We start from the raw sequence: 19732 nt of genomic DNA, 5'->3' as shown, positions 1-19732 counted from the left end.
GTAAAAAAAATAAAATAAAATTCCAATATGTTCGATGCACTAGTCTAAATACGGTATTCTGGTTAATATGGCATCAGTTGAATTAAGCAGCAACATCCAGCAGTTTTTATCTCTAACAGACGGCGGCCATTTTGCCACCTGCTGTCGAAAAACAGGTGAGCTGTGATTGGTGTCTGAGCCCTGATGTCGTCTTCAGTTGTGGCAAAATGGTCACCCACCGAGATGGATAAAACCGGCTGGATTTCGCTGCATAATTCATATTCCACAAAGGTAATATTAATCAGAATTCCCTGTTTAGACTAGTGAGATCACGTACTGTATAACATATTATTGTCGAGAAATGTTTAAGTACTATGTGGGAGTTGTTAGGCGGCAAAAAAGTGTGGAGAATAAAAATCACAATAACATATGTGGGAATGCTTTGAAGTTATCAAATATTAACTTTTACTGCTGAAAATGGCTTAACGAGTCAAGTGTCCCTTTAGAAACACTTACTGAAGCTTTATTTATTTATTTACTTATTTATTTATTTGTTTATTTATTTTTATACACAAGTGAAGTCAAAGGGAAAGTAAAATGGACATGAATTGAATTGTTGTGTTATATGCCATAGTATGTCTACAAGTAGTAGCACGACAATGTATGACTTTTCCTGGCTGCATTCTACTAAAGTAGCTACAATACTTACATTTATTTTAGCATTGCCCAAACAATACATGCAAAAGGGCTAGCATAGGCTGGAAGCTGAACCAAGTCAGCCTTTTGCAGTTACGGTAAGCTGTCATACAGTTTTACTTTACATGCACTGTACTTGTATGTTAGCCAAGACTTGTGTCAAGACTACATGTCGTGACATGAATTCTCGTTATTGTTTCCTGGTATCCGTGAGAATAATTGTTATGTTGACTTTGAATGGACCCGGGTTGGAAAAGTGGCGTTATTGACCTCATGGGGGCGCTGATTGAAGTGTGCAGTTATGATGAACTAAATTAAGAGTGGCTTGATTGCAAAGCTGACGGTGTTTGTTTTTTTTTTTTTTTCATTCTGATTTCCACATTCTGGTCCCATTTCTACTCCAAATGTGCTGCGTCTACTTGTCTTTCCTTAACATGTATTTTTTTTTCCAACTTGTCATGCCTCTGTACTGCTTCCAAAATAATTCTTTTCATCCACCATCCCATCCATCCGTCATGTGTCTTGATTTTTGGCTTTTACCGGTCTTCTCAATGGTCAAATATGTTTTCCATTACTTCCTGGCGAGGGATCTTTCAGCTCGCATGTTCTGTCTGAGTGACTCATTAGGATGGAAAGTTTTATTATTGATTTTTGTGCCACGTTTTCCATTGTTGTGATGAATGCGCTCAGGGTGTTCTTTGTGGCTTTGTGACATTTCTACTTTGAGCTCCACAGTTCTGAGAATTTATGTGAGCCAAGTAGTGGTAGATGTTTCAATTTTAATTTCACGTAGTTGCAGGAATTATTTGGAATGTTTAGATGTTCCCATTTTTTTTACAATCGTACAGTATGTGTGTTTTTACGTACCTGTTGTTGTTTCATTCATTGAGGTGGTGTTTTGTTGTACTGTGGCAGTGACGTACTCCATGTGGCGACACCCTCCCCATTTTCCATAATTGGCACCCTTGTAACGAGTGCACATCTGCTGCCGAGTCTCAATGATAGAGCCTCGACTTCAACTAGTTTAGAGCGCTCCCAAATATTTCGTTTACGACTTGTCACCATAATACATTTGCGGGCCATGACACTCCTACTCATTTCCTACCTTTCGTTTCTCCCTCAGGACTGTGAATTGTGGTTATGTGGGGGGTTCAAAGAGCAAGAATGCTATTGATTTAAAAATGTATTTGTCTGTCTGGTAGCCTATATTCGCCCCAGCTACCACTTACAATTTCTAACCAAAAACTTGAAAATAATATTTATATCATCACAATGTCAAAGCAAGAAGGCTAATGATTTTCTTTAATGCTCACTGGTCAATATTCCACAGCACTATAGACTCTTTAAAGTGCTCAAGCACTTTCTGCATCATTGTACATTCTAAATTGTATCACAACTGCCGCACTACTGGTCACTTTATCTTTGCTTGATGACTCTCTGCATCGTTAGCGCAGCTAATATTGGCTGATATTAAGGTATAAATGGTACTCTTGTGTCTTTGTTGTCATATTTGCTTGTTACTAGTGTAGCTCATACTACTGGAGACAAATTCTGTGTGTGTGTGTTTTTTTTTTTTTTTTTTACATACTTGTGCATTAAAGCGGATTCTGATTTTGAATCAATCACATTTAACATGTAATTATGACATTTTTAAATTGTCCGAGGAAGAACCTCTAACAACTCAAAATGGCTGACATCAATTAAGATCAACTGATTAGATTGCAACCTTTTCGACATAATGTTTCCCTGTTGAGCTAGCGTTAATCCGATTTCCCTCAGCGTTAACACTAGATTTCCTTCCTGTCATCTGCCAAATTTTGCGCTTGATTACCCAAGTTTGCTGTCCATCTGTGGACTTTATTATTTTTTGGGGGACTTCCTGTCCTCCGCTTGCACTCAAAGAAGTGCTCACAAGATGAAGTGGACCATTTTTTTCCCCTTGTTTCATTTCCCCCCCCCCTCCATCTTTATGACCCTTCTTCCCTCCATTGCCTCCTCCCCATTGCTCTTGTACAACCGTGTCAGTAGCCTCTTCATGCTCTTATCTGCTCTTATACAGGCTGACACCAAGTCAATTGCAAGGGGCACTAATCAACTACACACATACTACAGTATATCTTTGCGCCTGTCACACATGCTCTATTTTTTCCCAATAATCCTGCTATTTTTGGCCTCTTCCTTTGCTGGCGGGCTATACGCGTTCATGTTTAAATCACACAATCACTACTCTGCACCCAATGAATGTAATCAAACCTTCATTTTATTTTTCCTCCAGCCCCAATCATTTTCTCTTGATAGTCCTTCATTTTGTGTCCTGGGGTGGACTACCTTTTAGTCTTTTGTTTCTTCCTCCGTTTGCCTTTTTATCCTTGCCACTCATTTACCATTGTGGCACTTTGATGATGCGGTCATCACAATTACCCCTTTTGTGTATATATATAAAAAATTCATTGTGTTCTCTCTCTCCCTCTCGCGCTTTCTGTCGCTCTCTCTCTCCCGTAATTACACCTCTAGACTCAAGCAGCGATGGTAAATGCTTCTCTATTCCCTTCTCTCCATCACTCTCTCTCAATTTCCATCGCTCCCCTTCTTCCTCACCAGGCAAATTACATCTGGGTTGCCATGGCGACGTGTTTATTGAATGCTTTTTTTGATGCACTGTCTTAACCCCCACCCCCCTTGCTTCTTGTATTTCCCCTACTTTTTTAATTGTACAGTTGTGCATTGATGTCATCTAACACAACTTTTTTGGGGGGAAGAGAAGTATGCTAATTAATAGACTGTATTTACGTTGTGGAGAAGCGCTACATGTAAGTAGATGAAGCGAAAAAGGTATCTTATTGATGGTGTGTGCTATCCATCACTATTGACAGTGTAAGTAGCCCCAGCGGAACACAAGTGCGATGCAATTGTGATGAGCGTCTATTCTTTTTATTCTCCAGTGATGATAAGTGTCAACTGTGCTTCCTGTTGTTCAACCTTGTTTGGCTTTTTTTATTTATTTATTTATTTATTTTTTTTTACACCTTTGTGCTACCACAAAGGGGGGGGGAACAAAAAAAAAAAAAAACTACTTTGAGATACCTGTACTACTACGTAGTACTTAATACTAGAAATTAATACACCCTTAAAACTGCTGGGTCAAAATTAACCCAATTTTGGTCAAAAATTGGACCGACCAGCTACTTGGATCAATTTGACCCAATTTTGGGCTGAAGTTGGGTCAAATTGAGGGTCGGTACAATTCTTTACCAAAATTGTGTTAATTTTGGTGAGAAATTGGACCATCTCGCTTGGACCCAGCATTGGATTTTGTTGTTGTTGTTGTTGTTGTTGTTGTTTTGATACAAAATAAAATTGGGTCAATTTGACCCAACTTCAACCCTACGTTGGGTCAAATTGACCCAAGTAGTGGGTTGGTCCAATTTTTGACCAAAATTTTGTTGTTGTTGACACAGTTAAGAGTGTAAAACATATCATGGTTTAACAAAAACTATTTAACCCCAAACACAGAAAGTCCCACAGGAACTTAATAAATTGCTCATCATCAAAAATAAAATTAACATTTTTAACACTTTGTTGTATACGTTAAGAATGTTAACATGTCACTGAAAACGTTACCTATTCATATATTTTAAGATTGCACAGTTCTCTTTCCATCATTTCTTATAGCAGTGTGAAGTCGAACAGCATGCCTGAACAGATTGGGTTTGACCTTTGGATATTTCACTCTATTTGCATGAATGGACAAGGTTGTGTGCTGGTGTTTGTGGGGGGGGAAAAATCACACAAATCCTAAAAGAGGATAAAAGTTTAATTTATGAGGTGTTCTCTTTATTGTGAGTCATGCGACCCGCAGGCGAACCCCTTGGCAGCCTCCTCAAATGATGAGCAGTTCAAACCTGGCACACTTTATTTGCTACTTTGACTTGCGTTAAACTGTTCTCATGTCTCCTTGGCTGCTTTTAAAAGCATTTAGGTAAAAAAAGAAAAAAAAAAGAAAAAAGTTTCCTCCTTTTTCCAAGATAGCCGAGCATGAAGAAGAGTGAGGTGGCTTGTTGTGGTAAATAGAGATCAAGGCACAACCTTCAATGACTCAATGCTGGCAGGATTCCACAGCCGGAGCCTCGTTCATCTCAAAGTGTCCATCTGGGACGGAGCGGGGGACAGGAGGGAGGGAGAGAGGATAAATTGTTGAGGTGTTCAGGGTGGGGTGTTTAGAATGACTTTGCACAGAGAGGATAGAGAGGGGGAAACAAAGCACACTGAGAACACAGAGTGATGCACAGAAGATGCTGCCAACGACGCACATGACTCTCCTAATCATCCTCAGGCATGAGGTGAGAGGTGAGAGCAAGGTTACACGTGAGACACGGTGAAAATTTTGTGGTGGAAAAACTTCTCATGTCACAGATGGCATCTTTGACCTTTTTGTGATAACTTTAGAAAACGTGAGGCCTCGTTGACAAAACAGTGGCTTGATTGATTACTACCAAATGTAAATTTCGAGAGAAAGTAGTCCATTGCATGCTAGCATGAGAGGCCCTTTAACTACATTACGATTTGTATGTATGAGTGAAAATGTGCAAGACCTAATTTGGTTATATTTTCACCTGGGACTTTATAATTAAGATTTTAAGATTTTGCGTGCACGTCTTCACCAGAGATAATTTTGTCGCCGAAAAATTTTCATCAGATTTTTCATCCCTGTTTTTTCCAGACGAAAATGAAACGGAAAAACTTAAATAGAAGACATTCATTGAGACGATCACTAAATTGACCGCCAATTTCGTCAATGACTAAAACCAAAACAACACGGTGACAAAAATGCACAAAATCCAATTAGAAGAAGGAATGAAACGCGGGTGTGAGACAAGAACCACTCAAACTGTTCACTGCGCTTTATTTAAATGGATACTTGACTCATTGAGCCATTTTCGGAAGTAAAAAAGTTAATATTTTGTCTATTATTAATGTGGTAACTTCATTATTTTTCATGTACAATTAATACCTTTTAAAAAGTACGTTTTCTTTTTGGTGTCGACTGATGATAAAAAACCACCTGTGCTGAGGAAGTAGTTAACGACCAATCATGGCTCAGTTTACTGACCAAACCCAGAAAACAGGTGAGCCATGATTGGCTGTTAGCTACTTTCTCAGCACAGCTAACGTCATCATCAGTCGACCATAAGTAGAAAAAATATTTTTTAAGGTATTAATTGTACATGAAAAATAATAAAGTTATCAAATTCATTCTGGACAAAATATTAACTTTTCACTGCTGAATTTTATTTATTTTTTTTAATGGTGAAAACTGAGTTTTAAGATGACACATTACTGTATTCATATTTTAAAATGCTTTGCTGAAACTAAGTTTAATAAAGATAATGTGGTAAACTACATTTAGAAATACATGTGCTATAATTTTTTGTATAAAAGTTGAAAAATGTGTGCTGAAGGAAAACTAAAAATGCTCTTTATTTTCGTCGACTAAAATACATTCAGATCACTAAATTATGACTAAAACTTTAAGTCAAAAGGCTATAAGTGAAATTAAATAAAAATTGCCTGTCAAAATTAACACTGGTCTTCACCATTATGTTGTCTGAGAGACATTTAAATAAATACTAAATAAACTACCGCTAACGTTTCTCATCCGAAGGTGAGAGTTTCTCACTCAAACGAGAAAACTTTTCTCCTCAGGATGAGAATGTTTCTTGCTACAATGAGAAAGTTTCTTGTTTAGAAGGAGAAAGTTCATAATGACGAGATAATTAATGTGGTCCATCAAAGCTTTCAGGACATGCGCTATACAAACAAAATGTTTTATACATTTCCTTAAGTCGAAACACTTACAGTTTTCATAATTTACGACATGTTTTCCATTTTCTCGTGTGTGTGTGCGTGATTGTGGGCTGCAATCAGATGGACATTTGGCAGCCTCAAAGCAAGATAATTGTTCCCTCAGGAGACATTCAAGCATGCCTGAGCACTTCAAATTATAAGATGAAAAAACAGCAGATTTGTTTCCCCCCCCCCCACCCCCTCCCTCTTTATCAATGATTTTTTTTTTCAGGGAGTTATCAATGTGGAGTAGCACACGAGAACAAGTGTTTGTGTGTGAATAAACCGCCTCAACACTTTTGTTCTCACATCACAACCTTTGACAGGTTCACAAATGTAACACACAAACATTCAATTATAGAAAAATCTTACAATAATCCAACTGCATTCGCTCAAATTCACTTCACAGACACTTTGACTTGATTAAGCAGTCAAAGGCGGCAACAACAAGATTCCGAAAAAAAAAAATCCCCCGTCTTGCTTGCCTCCATTGAGACGGCAACATTATCAACTCCCACATGTTGACACGCTGCTTTATGGTTTTGTGATTTGAATTATTAATTGCCAGTTATGTTCTCATGGCTGGAGGAGGATGTGGACTTTCCAGACTGTTATCCGACTGCCTCGCCTTCCCCTCATCAGGGGCCGGGCTGAAAGTGATATCTCCTAATGATCGCCCTCGCCGTCTTTCAGTAAATGAGCGAAAGTGATCCGGCCAGCTCTCTAATGACCGGCGTGAATAATTGCCATCTAAATAAAGGCTCCGTTTGGTCTTTAAAAAAATAAAATAAAAATCAAATCTCCTGCTGTGTCTCTCACTATCTTTGCTCTATTCCGCTTCTCTATTCTACACCGGGCTCACTTTGTTGCTTTCACAAACTACTATCAGCTTATGATATAGACACCGTTTCATATCCCCTCTCAGCCTCACGTAAAACAAATTTAATAGGATTTTCAACACTAATGTTAAAAGGGATTTTACCTCGTTCAAACAGAAGAACAACAGGAGGTTGTTTTTGGTGTTCTCATTTATTTACCCAACTCTAGACGGATGAAATGCTTATGTAAGAGTGGAGCCAGAAATGTTGTCTGTCAACAGGTCAAGCCTTGTCATATTGGAAAAAGCATATTGAGATTCAAATGAGATTAAAGTGATATTACAAGTAGGGGTGTCAAACTTAGTGCGTTAATTTAAAGTTCCTTTAATGCCACACATTTTTTTTTCAACATGAGATTAAATACCGCCCCTTACTTGAAAGCCACATCCACATCAATATTTTGCAGTGATAAATGTAGTAATAATGCATATATTTGTGGAGACTGGGGACAAGTTGTATTTCACAATTTTAAAAATGTGCAGAATGTCACTTCATGTTGAAGATGAGATAGCTCTTACTATGAAAAGAAAAATGCACTGAGCTGTTACCATCTTACAAATGCAATTATGCCATCTAGTGGCAGAAAAATGACCAACACAAATCAATATCACATTTTGTTTTTTACAGGACAGTACATATATGAATTATGAAATTACTATATCAGTGACTAAAAGATGTAGACATATTTCTATTAGTTTAACATGTTCTCACTTTTATGCTAACAAGCTACATTTAGAACAGATGACAGTCATGCAATTAATTATGATTAAAAAATTTAATTACAAGTATAAAGTATAACCATCCTTGTAGATTGATGTTTAAATATTTATGAGGCCACAAATGCAGATCTAAAATAAATGTATGGTGTTAAATGAGTGCCGCTGAGTAAACTAATTCCTTGCTAGCCGGTCGTAATCTCGAAACTACGTCAGCCGAGGATCTTGCGTCTAAAGCCATTACATGTCAATTCATTTTTTTTTTTTTCTTGTGGTAACATGCTTTTTCAAGCTGTTCTTGAACGCATTATTAACAGTCCGCATGCAGACTATCAATCACACGCAGCATATGATGCAGATGTATGCTGCCTGCTAGTCATGGATAAGTTTAAAAAAAAAATGAAATGAAAGAAAGAAAATGCTGAGTAAAAAAGTAAGTTGTGTAACATTTAATTCACTGTTGTATACGTCAGTTTGACAAAGAAAATGAAATAGTCAACATCACCACTAACATCAGTGACAACTGAGAACTGCATATGTGTTCCAAACGTCATTCTCCATGTAGTAGAAGTCTGTTTGAAGCAATTTTGAACATTTTATGGAATTAATAAATTCAAGAGAAATTCAAATTCAAAGGATGACACAGTTTCAGTCCATTTTGCACTGATTTTGTGCTGATGTGACAATCACACATCCATTTTTATATGGCTTAACTTGGTCAGGCTCATGACAGGGACTGGATGCTACATGAACCACTACATCATCATGTTTCTTTTTTTGTAAGTCCTCTTGAGGAAATATTGTCCTCTGTCATCGTCAGTATGTTTTGTGCTTTCCTCTGAAAATTCTCGTCTGTGTTGACATCCATTACTTCTGTTGGATGTGTCCATGTATTTTCTCCTCACCGCGGATCAGAGCGGAGCTCAGAGTGACATGCATTTGGGCTCCGTCATTTAGCCGGATGAAAGAGCCGCACAGTCCCACCGAGATAAAAGAGAACCAGAATCTTTATTTTATCTATTTATTTGTTTTTGCTTACTGGCCTTCTGCACATTCCCTCCTTTTTCACTTGAGTTATTAAAATGCCAACCTTTCCAGCAAGATGCAATAAATCAAACTAAATATCCAAGGGAAGAGGCGGGAATGAGAAGGGGGTGTAGAGTAAATAAACGACAAATAGGGAACGAGAAAATCCAGGATTGGGATTTGAAAAGGGGGCATATCACCACTGAGTTAGTCAAATAAGAAAACTAATGAGATGATAAAGGTTAACATGTCACGCTATGCAAATCAGTCATTGGTCACTCTAAGGTAATGGAGTTTATAATGACTGTAACGAGAACCTTTGATAGCATTATATGAATATTTGGCTCACTTGTTGGTTCTTGTTGAAATGTTTCTGTAATGGAAACAGGCTGCTACATGTGATCATGTGTATAAGTGCGTTTTGTTGGAACTGGTACTGTATTAACTATAAAGGATGGTTGACAGGATTTTCCTCTTTGCTAATCCGTTATATTTATAGTTGCTACTCTCTCGAGTCCCTTTTAAATGTCATTGAATGCTTTCATGTAAAGCCCGTTTAGCTGGCAAAGATGTAAAGAAACTCGGCCTGGCCCCCATCAGTCGACCACATGACACCAAGAATGAAGCCGAGCACAGTTGGGAGTCTCGAGCAGAGACGACGGAAGCGGGCTGGCCTCCGACCGGGCGGCAAATACGCGTTGTTGACGTCGTCGTCGTCGTTCCTGCAATCCAAACATTCTGTTGCAAAGCCGTCGTCGCGTCTGCCGATTTAATCCCCGAAACTAAACAAGAAACATCAGCGGCTGACAGACGACGAGCCGGTCGATAAGACAGTAACTGCATAGAGTGCGGATCAATACAAAAGCGGAGAAAAGAGATTTTGCCACTAATGCGAAGGAGAAACAAAAATTGAGTGTGATGCATTCTCACAACATTTAATCATTAATCTGTAAAACAAAAGTATAATTTATAGTTCTTGTATTGGCCTTCGCTTTACTTCAGATTATAGAATAGAGAGACCGTGAGGTCCTGAAGTAGGTTGAAGTTCAGCTTTTAATTTAAAGTAAAAATGTAGTATTAGTCATGCAAGAATGACGAGTCCACAGAGCAAAGGTCACTGCCTCCACCAAACTGTATTTGAAAAATGATGTAGCAGCATGCTTTGGATCCTTTAAAAGTGGTAGTCTGCTTATGATGTGGTGTGCTATGAATCATATTGAAAGTGGTACTTTTCATATAAACGGTGGATCCTTTGAAGGCAGCACTCTGCATAAAGTAACTGCAATCCCTATTGGAAAACATCGTATTTTTGTGAAACTTGAATTAAAAACTGAAAATACATGCTTCAATCAGTGTGATAGTTTTATTTCAAATCCATTGCGTTGGTGTAAAAGACAAAAATCCTTGAAAGGCCATAAAGTCAATCAAGCTTGGTCGGTTTGATCGGAATAACATTTTGTCACACTATTGACCCGTACAAAAGTTATTTTATTATTTTTATTTTTTTAAGCAACAAATGTGAAATAATCAGAGTACTTTCCCTCTGAATTTACCAGATTCTAGTTCTTTGTTTTTAAATTGTACAAATACTGTAAATTACACACTGTATTGCTTTGGTTAGTTAATTTCCAAGATCATGAGTCACTGTGATTGTGTAATGCTGGTGTCTATGTTCACCTGCATAAAAGAGGACGTCAACCTCAATTTGTATTTTTTTTTTTTTTTTTTTTTTTTTTTTTTAAATTGACAATATTGTTATTTTCAGCCCCACTAGTCTAAATATGGTGTTTTGGTCAATATTATAGTTGTGGTAAACAACAGCAAAATCCAGTCTGTTTTATCCATCTCAGGAGGCGGCCATTTTGCCACTTGCTGTCGACTAAAGATGACATCACAGTTGACAACGACCAATCACAGCTCACCTGTTTTCTGAAGCTGATCTGTGGTTGGTTGTTACCTGAGACCTGAGAAACTGTGATGTCATTTTCACTCAACAGCAAGTAACAAAATGGCCGCCTTCTGATATGGATAAAAACTGCTGGATTTTGCTTCATAACTCATTGCACAAATGTAATATGAATCAGAATGTCATGTTTAGACTAGTGAGGTCACATATTACATATTATTGTCAAAAAATGTTTAACGTTGACTTCCCCTTTAATGCACTCTATAACCAGCCCACAAATAAGGTGACATGAATTGTAAGTAAGGAATTATTTTCTTCTATTCAAAGTGTCTGACCGTTTTGTACAAAAAGCTACAAAAATCCTTGTGAGTTTACACTGCTTATCCTCCATTATGTGCCACAAGTGAAGTGGAGTTTAAACAACCAAAAAGTCTGCTATTAGAACCAAAACATGAACCAACAAAGCGGATGATGGCCCAAAACTTTTGCACAGTCGTCATGATGGCAATATTTTGGTTGAGCTCGGTGAGAGGTGGGAACTCCCTGAACATTAATCAATAGTCTTACATTTATGAATGAACTTAATTCATATCCATGCTTAAAGTGCTACACACACACACCCACCAAGACACACAATCGGATGACACACCGACGACATTAGCTATTCCGCCGCTAATTGCATCACGTACTACATTTCCTGGAGGATTAGTTGAGCCTGAGTGACTCGCACGTGTTGTGTGTCTGCATTCTGTGCGCCCACTGGAACAGTGAACCTGACTATCAATTATTCATCTTGTGCGCTACTCAATCAGATACTTGGGAATCCATATCAGCCCCCCTTTCTCTCACCTGCAGGGATTACAGGACGATGGGAGGCGGCGCAGTGGCTCCGCTGTACATCAGCATGCGGTCGGGATGGTCGGCGGTGCTCCCGTCCTGCTCCCACTGGTGAAAAAGGGGTAGGACAAACGTGACGACGAGTTGTACTATGACACACTTGCAGTAGTATTTATTACAAGCTAAAGAAGCAGACTCCTGCGCTTCCTCAACAAGTGTCACTCGTTTTTTTTAAAAGTACAAAAAAAAGAAAAAGAAAAATAATCATCAAAGAAACAGCTTGATGCTGAGGGAAATATTTGCTTTCCTGCCAAGAGTTGTATGCGATTGATGCCAGAGGGGAATATGGTAAACATTAGTCAAGCTCCCATCCAGACGGGACATCATCTTCCTGCCAGCGCCTCTCAAGTCCACACATTCATGTGTTAGACTTTATTTATTGAACGTGCCTGGCTGAAAAAAAATCAGAAGTGTACATTGTTTCATATTTACAGTGTTACCTCTGTCACACGTTTTTGATCATGAGGTGTTTTTTTTTTTTTTTTTACCTTCGCAATATCCATCTGGCGCGGAATTAGGACCCAAACACAGACAAGACACGGGAGGTGGGAAACAGAGACTTTATGTACAAAAATACAAAGTAACAACAGAGAGCTGGATTCTATATGACCAAATAAAGGCCTATATGACAAAATACGAGTGATTAGACAAACTAATATTGACTAATATCATAGCAACTGATAATATTCTTATTATAAGGCACACTAGCATAAGATTTAACAAACTAAGAGTAAATAAATGTTTTAAAATGACTCAACAAAATAACACTGACAAATTTCTTATCATTAGGGATAACATAACACTGTATTTATTGTCTGCAGTCCTAATAGCCTTTATAAACCGGCCTTACTAATTGGTTGCAATACATTTTCATCAAAGTAGTCCATTACTATAGTACAGTTTGATATTACTCACAGTTATTTGCTTGTAAATACATAATGCATTAACTTCAACCTTGTATAGCTCATTATTATCCTTGCTGTTTTCGACTTTTCCTTCCCTGTCTTGATTAATATCTACATTTTATCTTAAAAAAATGAGTTAGGTGGTCTTTTACTACAACTGCAGTGAAGGAGAAAACAAAAACAGTGTTACAATATTTATAGTAATTCTTCATTCAGCGCTCGAGAAAAGGGGAAAAGCAGCCCCGCAGCAAAGTCATTCTTTCAGTCAGTCGCATTGAAGTATAAATCTTAGATATGTGAAAGTGACTTTTTCATCTCTGCTCATGCTCAGTTATTTTTTTTTTCTGTCTTACATGGAGCATCTCAACCTCTCGCTAATGGCTGCCCCCCTCCCTTTTTTTTTTCTTTTTCTTGTGTATAATTTGAAGCGCTAGCTTGCTTGCATCAGAAAACATTGTACCCCGGAGGAATATGATTTCCCCATATGCATGTGTTGCATATTACAAGTTTTGCAGCTGGCTCGCGTTTAACACACATCAGCATTGTCAAGTTATCATTCCTGAATTGAGCCAATTCTTTTTCCTGTGCATGTGACAGGACATTTTCCCCCTCGTTATTATATTTAATGCAGAGTAAAAGTGGCGTAAAAAGGCTACAGTAAATCTGCTTAGTGGAGGGGGGGGGGGGTGCATCACGGGCGAGGAATCCATTACATTTTGGTACTGATGCGTTTCACCGCAGGAAAAAAAAAAAGAAGTCATTTTATGACTTTGGCCTTGGTAGAGGTATGTGCCCTTCTAAAAAGTAATGAGGCCTAGACCTAAATCATCTCGTTTATTTCTAGAATACATTTTCTACCAGGGAGCCAATCACCTTTTTTGCGATCAAACTATTACTTTCCCACTGAGGTCACTTGTCATTTCACTGCCGCATAATGAGACTTAGCTCCGCCCCTGCACTGGGCTCAGCTGTCAAGACGAGTTTATTTTTGGGGGTTTTCGTTTTAGTTCTTCTTGTTGGTTAATTTCAAGAAAGACAACTAAGCATTTGAAGAGTTTTTGTTTGTCTTTTTTAATTGTTTAAAAAAATTCTGTCATATAAATTAGCAGTCATTGAGACTTTGATTTTGATTGCATTTTTATTTCTTTAAAATCTTTACATACATTTTGATATTTATATTTTGAGGGTTTTTTTTAAAATAAATTTATTTTCATGAATTTAATGACTTAATAAATGTTTAACTCTTAAGGTTTTATAATGTCTATAAATAATAAAAATGTCATTAATAAACTGTTATTGAGCTCTAAATGACTTGTTAACTGTATATTAATCATTCACAAATATATTTTATAAATTAGGAATACATCGTTAACAAGCTATTAGTAAATTACTTACTAATGACTTAAGTATTACTTAATAGTTTGTTTATTATGTTATTGGGACGTTAGTCTAATAAGTTGACATTATTCCTCATTTATTACATGTTAGTAAATGTAGTAGTTTTGAAAAACCTTTTTGTAAGAAAAACTTTTTTGTAAGAAAAAAACTTGTAAGAAAAACTTTTGTAAGAAAACCCATTTTTGTAAGAAACCTTTTTGTAATAACTTTTTGGTAAGAAACATTTTTTTGTAAGAAAAACTTTTTTGTAAGGAAAACTGGTAACACTTTATAATAACTATCCGTTATAACTAGTTAATTAATGAGTTGTTAAGAAAGAAGGAACCCACACTAATTTTGATATTTTTGTCATTTATTTTATTAATGTAAATACTAACAGAATTGTGAACATTGTCAACATGTCCATTTATTGCGTTCCCCCCCCCCCCCCCCCCCAATTATTTCAAAAGGTTAGTTAAAAAGATTCAAACGATTTTTGAGATACTCTGTTTTTGTTTCATCTTTTTAAATTATTTTCATTCTAAAAATAAAACGATTCAACATTAGGAGATGAAACATGGTGGTGGACGAAAACTAGGCATAAAAAAATGGCTAATAAAATTCACATTTCTTTCTCAAATTTATCAAAAATGAATGAACTGTGTTTGGAGGGAAACCTTGAACTCAGTCAATCCTCGCAAGCTTTTTTTTTTTTTTTTTTTCGTAGGTGCTGGAGTCACAAAAGCTGCAACATGCTGAGTCAAAAGCGAAAGAAGAAAGATGTGTTTTATTAAAGTGATATTTGACTTACAGAGTCATTTTCGGCAGCAAAAAGGTAATATTTTGTCCGGAATGAATTTGGTCACGCCATTCTTTTTCTTGTACAATTAATACCTTTAAAAACAAATTTTTCCACTTAACAACTTTAAATTTTTACTGTTGAAAATAGCTCAATGAGTCAAGTATCCCTTTAAGACGAATTTTAAAAGTGGATAGAGAGGGGGATTGCGTATTATTTAATGGCAGGTCCTTCCAAACGGTGGAACTGGCAACTATTCTGGTCTATCATCAGGCATCCAAGGTTTTTTAGTTAACTAAAACTGACAAAAAACTAAAATAAAATAAAAACTATTTGATTAACGAAATAAAATAAAAACCAAAACGTGTTTTAAAAAACAAAAACAAACTTATGTATGAATGGAATCTAACCCCGGGTTTTCACCGGATGCGGTTGCGGTGCGGTTGCGGTGCGGTTGCGGTGCGGTTGCGGTGCGGTCCGGCGACGCATTCCATTCATTCGAATGGTGCAGTTTACACCGCTTGCGGGTGCGTTGCGTGTCGACTGCGGAAGGCCTGCGGCGTGCCGCAAGCCTTCCGCAAGGATAGACCTATTTTCTATTTTTGCCGGACGCCGCAGCGGTAGGCCTCCGGCAAATGGCAAGCTAGCACAAAACACATCGAGCGGGACAGGAAGACCGAGGCAGTTTCAAAATAAATTTCCGGTTACCTTTCAGAATAAAACACTCGCCAGCTCCTATTTCGCAAGTTTTTCAGCAAAACGTGACGTGGCGTCGCCGGGCCATGTGCTCATTCACGGTTTAGACACCAGCGAACATGGATGAGGAGAGGTTTATATTGGAGGTGGAAAACCACAAAATAATATATGACACGGCACATCATTTTTATAAGGACTGTAATGTATTGTGAGTTTGATGTTCGCGATTGCTTGTTGTGCCCGTCTCGCTTGTCGTACTGAGCGGCAATAAAGAGTGGACCCGCACTGACCCGACTCTCGTTATTAATATAGTTTACAAGGACAACCAAAAAAAGGATGCTGCATGGAATCTCATATATTTCTGCTTCTCTGTTGAGCAGACTTTCTGTATGTTTGTCGTTGTGAAATGCCACATGATCGCGCGCGCGCGGTACCGCGAGACACGTTGGGAAGTGGGCGGCGACGGAGCTGCCGACCGCAGCTGTGCGGCGCCGGTGTGGATTGACAAAAAAATTGACCCGTCCGGAGCACGCAGTCAAGACGCACCGCACCGCAACCGCACCGCAACTGCATCCGGTGAAAACCCGGGGTAATTGCTTGCGTCGCCGGACCGCACCGCAACCGCACCGCAACCGCATCCGGTGAAAACCCGGGGTAACTCTTGCATGACCCGAGTCATGACACAAACGGAAACTACATTTTATGTTTACAAAACTAACTAAAATTAACTATAATTATAGCAAAAATGTCCTTTGTTTTCATCTTTGGTAATTTAATGCATGAGTCTTTGGTGATGATTTTAAATGTGATTAAGTAGATTTATTTGGATATTAACCGGAATAAGGACGATTGAAAATGTGACGCACAGAAGTGACATCATCTAGCAGAAGCCAATAGAAAAGCACCTTCAGATGACGTCACTTGCCTATGGTGGGTTTTGAATATTGCGCACAAGTAATACTTTTTTTTTTTTTTTTAACTAAAACTAATTCTGAAACTAACTAAAACTAAGCATTTATTAAATAACTAAAAAAAAAAAAACTCAAAACGAAATAAAAACAAGTTAAAATGAAAAATTCCAAAACTATAATAACCCTGCAGTCACCATAATGTAGTAGTTCATGTAGGTGCCTTTTAAAAATGAAAAGACACAACACCAATAAAAGAGTCTTACAATGTTGTGTGTAAGAATAGAGACGTTGACACAGGCAACCCTCCGCCCTACCCGAACGTACGCCTCATTATTTCCTGTTAGCCGCGCTCGCGTGTGCCTGCGCGGAAGGGGAAATTGATTGAGACAACAACAGCGCGCGGCTGATCTGCTCCCTGGTTAGAGCGGTGAAGGAGAGACAAGAGAAACAATAAAGAGAAGCGAGCGTGCACGCTGGATGTGTTGTATTGTAATGTAGGAGGAGACGAGGGATTGACTGGCTTTGTGAGACAATAAAAACAGTGCTGACGCGGCACCGGCTGCGTGTGCGTGCGTATTTGTCAGGGATGGAAAATGAACGACAAAAAAAGTTTGCAGGAGAAGATTTGGGAATCATTGCTTTGGCTTCTCAATACTTAATGGCACCTCTTTAGTTAACCGCTTTGCGGATCGATGACGGCGAGGAATGACGAGTGTCGGCGGGGAGACCCGGCGGGCTAAAGCGGGCAAGGAGAAGAAGGATGGCGTCTGGCGATGATGGATGCGCTGCTCTCATTTGGTGCCCCTAACGAAGCCTCTAATTAGTGTTTGTGTAATTCCGCACTGTCTCCTCCGCCTGCTCGTCTTAATTAACGACATTCATCTTCGCCTCCCTCTCTCCCCTCCTAAAATAACACCGCGTGAAGCCCACCTGGACCAGACCTGCTTTTACTTACTCATTCCCTCCTCTTCTCGCCAACTGTAAGCATACTTAGGTCACTTCACCTTGAGAAATAGCCCCTGAGTCTTTGTTTTGTGTGGAGCTGAGCCCACCCGTGCATGTCTCCAGAGTGGTGTATTGTGACAGCCCATTTAGTCATCCTCATCATTAATTTCAGCAGAAGGCTGGAGAATGAGCAGCAATACAAGGCCGCACCTGCTAAGTATTCCAGTCAACATGCTCCCCTCCCGCCTCCTCGCCAACGGAGGTGTTGCTAAAAGAAATTGAGGACGACACCAGACAAACTAAACAAGGAAACAAGGGAAAACCAGACGGGTGAAGAACGTCCCTGTTGTCTGTGATTTGACAGCTAGGGTGGGCCCTATGGAGGGAGGCGGGGTCGTTTCGTGGCAAGGGCGAGCGCGGTGGTCGCCCAGGGTGCAACATTCTTGGGGGTGCAAAAAAGTTGAGGTTGTACAGATTTGGTATTTGAGTAAAAGTTGCACAAAGTGTTGGTATTCTGACGGCGGGTCATGCCGGATGTCATGCAAGGCATCACGCAAGATGTCGGTTGTGCTCCCGTCATAGGATTGCATGTGTTTGACTTCGTCTTTTTGTGGCGTTTTTTCATGCTTAGTTCAAAAGGAGGAGCAGCCTGTGGGCAGCGCACTTGCCTTACAGGCAAAAAATAAAATAAAATAAATAAATCTGGGTTCAACTCTCCGTTGGCACATTTCTGTGTGACGTTGCGTGGGTTTTCTGCGGTTACTCGTTTGCTCCCACATTACCAAAATATGCCGAATTTAATTGAATGCTCAAAATCGGAAAGTTATGACTTTTTCTTTGTAATTTTTTCCTTGTAAATGTTTTGCCTTTACATGCATCTGCCCATCCGTCCATCCATCCATCATCTGACATCCATCTGTCCATCTGCCCATCTGTCCGTAACATCCATCTGCCCATCTGTCCATGCATCCATCTGCCATCCATCCATCCATCCATCCATCCATCTGCCCATCCGTCCATCTGACATTCAGCCGTCCATCTGCCCATCCGTCCATCCATCCATCATCTGACATCCATCTCTCCATCTGCCCATCTGTCCCTCCGTGCATCCATCCATCCATCTGCCCATCCATCCATCCATCCATCCATCCACCCATCACCCATTAATTTCTCCATCCATCCACCCATCACCCATCAATATCCATCCATCAATATCATTCATCCGTCCATCCATCACTCATCAATTTCTCCATCCATCCATCCATTCATCACCCATCAATTTCTCCATCAATATCCATCAACCCATCACCCAATATCCATCCATCCATCCATCCATCCATCCAAGAAATCCAACTGAAAGACAATCCTGTGCAGTCAAATATCCCCTCACTTTTTGCGTGTGATACCATCCATGATCTCCTGCAGTAGGTGAATTTTCACAAAGTAGAGGTTGACTTGTTTTTTTTTTGGTTACACCTCTATTAAGCCATTGCGAACCAGCCCACAAAGTCTAAGCCCTTCTGAACACTTATATTTAACACATTGATCTTTTAAAATGTAGAATGGAGAAAATAATCGCTGTTGCAAATCCTTTTACTTCCGGCAGAACTTCAAAAAAGGACTAGTAGTTATGGGAACTTTATTTCCAGGATTGTATCTTTGGCCACAACGCAACACAGGATTCTGGTTAAAGTAAGGCATTTTAAACTAAAAAGAAAAACTTTAACAAATTATTAAGCAGACGTTTCATCGTCCTCGTGCTGCAGGACGAAGAGCGTGCTCTGCTCACATTAATTTCTCAATGCAGCCTATAATCAGAAGCTTGTGCTTCAACTGTTTACTTTCTTTGTACTGCTTGACGCACTAGGCTCATGTAATCAGTGTTTTGGGGAACTCTTAATAACTGAACAGCATATTTAAACATTTTGAGGGAGATGAGTTCTAATGTTCATCGTCTGTTTTTGCAAAACAAATTCCTAGTTCTACCCGTGAAATAGTGACGTAAACCCACATTCGATGAAGTTATGGCCACAAACCACTCAAGGGTACTTGGACATGGTGACAAAGGTTGAGGATTGAACCATCAACCATGTGAACGGAGCCTCAACTGCCTGCAGTGGTTTCCCATCCCTTTTACAGTCAGGACTCCATCGCACA

At 39.0% G+C, this 19732-nt stretch overlaps 1 protein-coding gene across 5 annotated transcripts in view; it reads left to right on the top strand.

Annotated features, from left to right (window-relative positions):
- Positions 1 to 19732, top strand: part of efna3b (ephrin-A3b) — a 102158-nt gene that overhangs the window by 4058 nt on the left and 78368 nt on the right. For all 5 annotated transcript variants that reach the window (XM_077526376.1, XM_077526374.1, XM_077526375.1 and 2 more), the window contains one exon: positions 11901 to 12004. In XM_077526376.1, the coding sequence (XP_077382502.1) occupies positions 11961 to 12004 (44 nt within the window). In that variant the 5' untranslated portion in view covers positions 11901 to 11960. The remainder of the gene's footprint in view (positions 1 to 11900; positions 12005 to 19732) is intronic.

The sequence above is a fragment of the Festucalex cinctus genome, chromosome 7 (genome assembly GCF_051991245.1).
Source record: "Festucalex cinctus isolate MCC-2025b chromosome 7, RoL_Fcin_1.0, whole genome shotgun sequence".
Lineage (NCBI taxonomy): Eukaryota > Metazoa > Chordata > Actinopteri > Syngnathiformes > Syngnathidae > Festucalex > Festucalex cinctus.
Note: the sequence above shows the minus strand (reverse complement) of the source record. Positions and strands in the feature narration are given on the sequence as shown.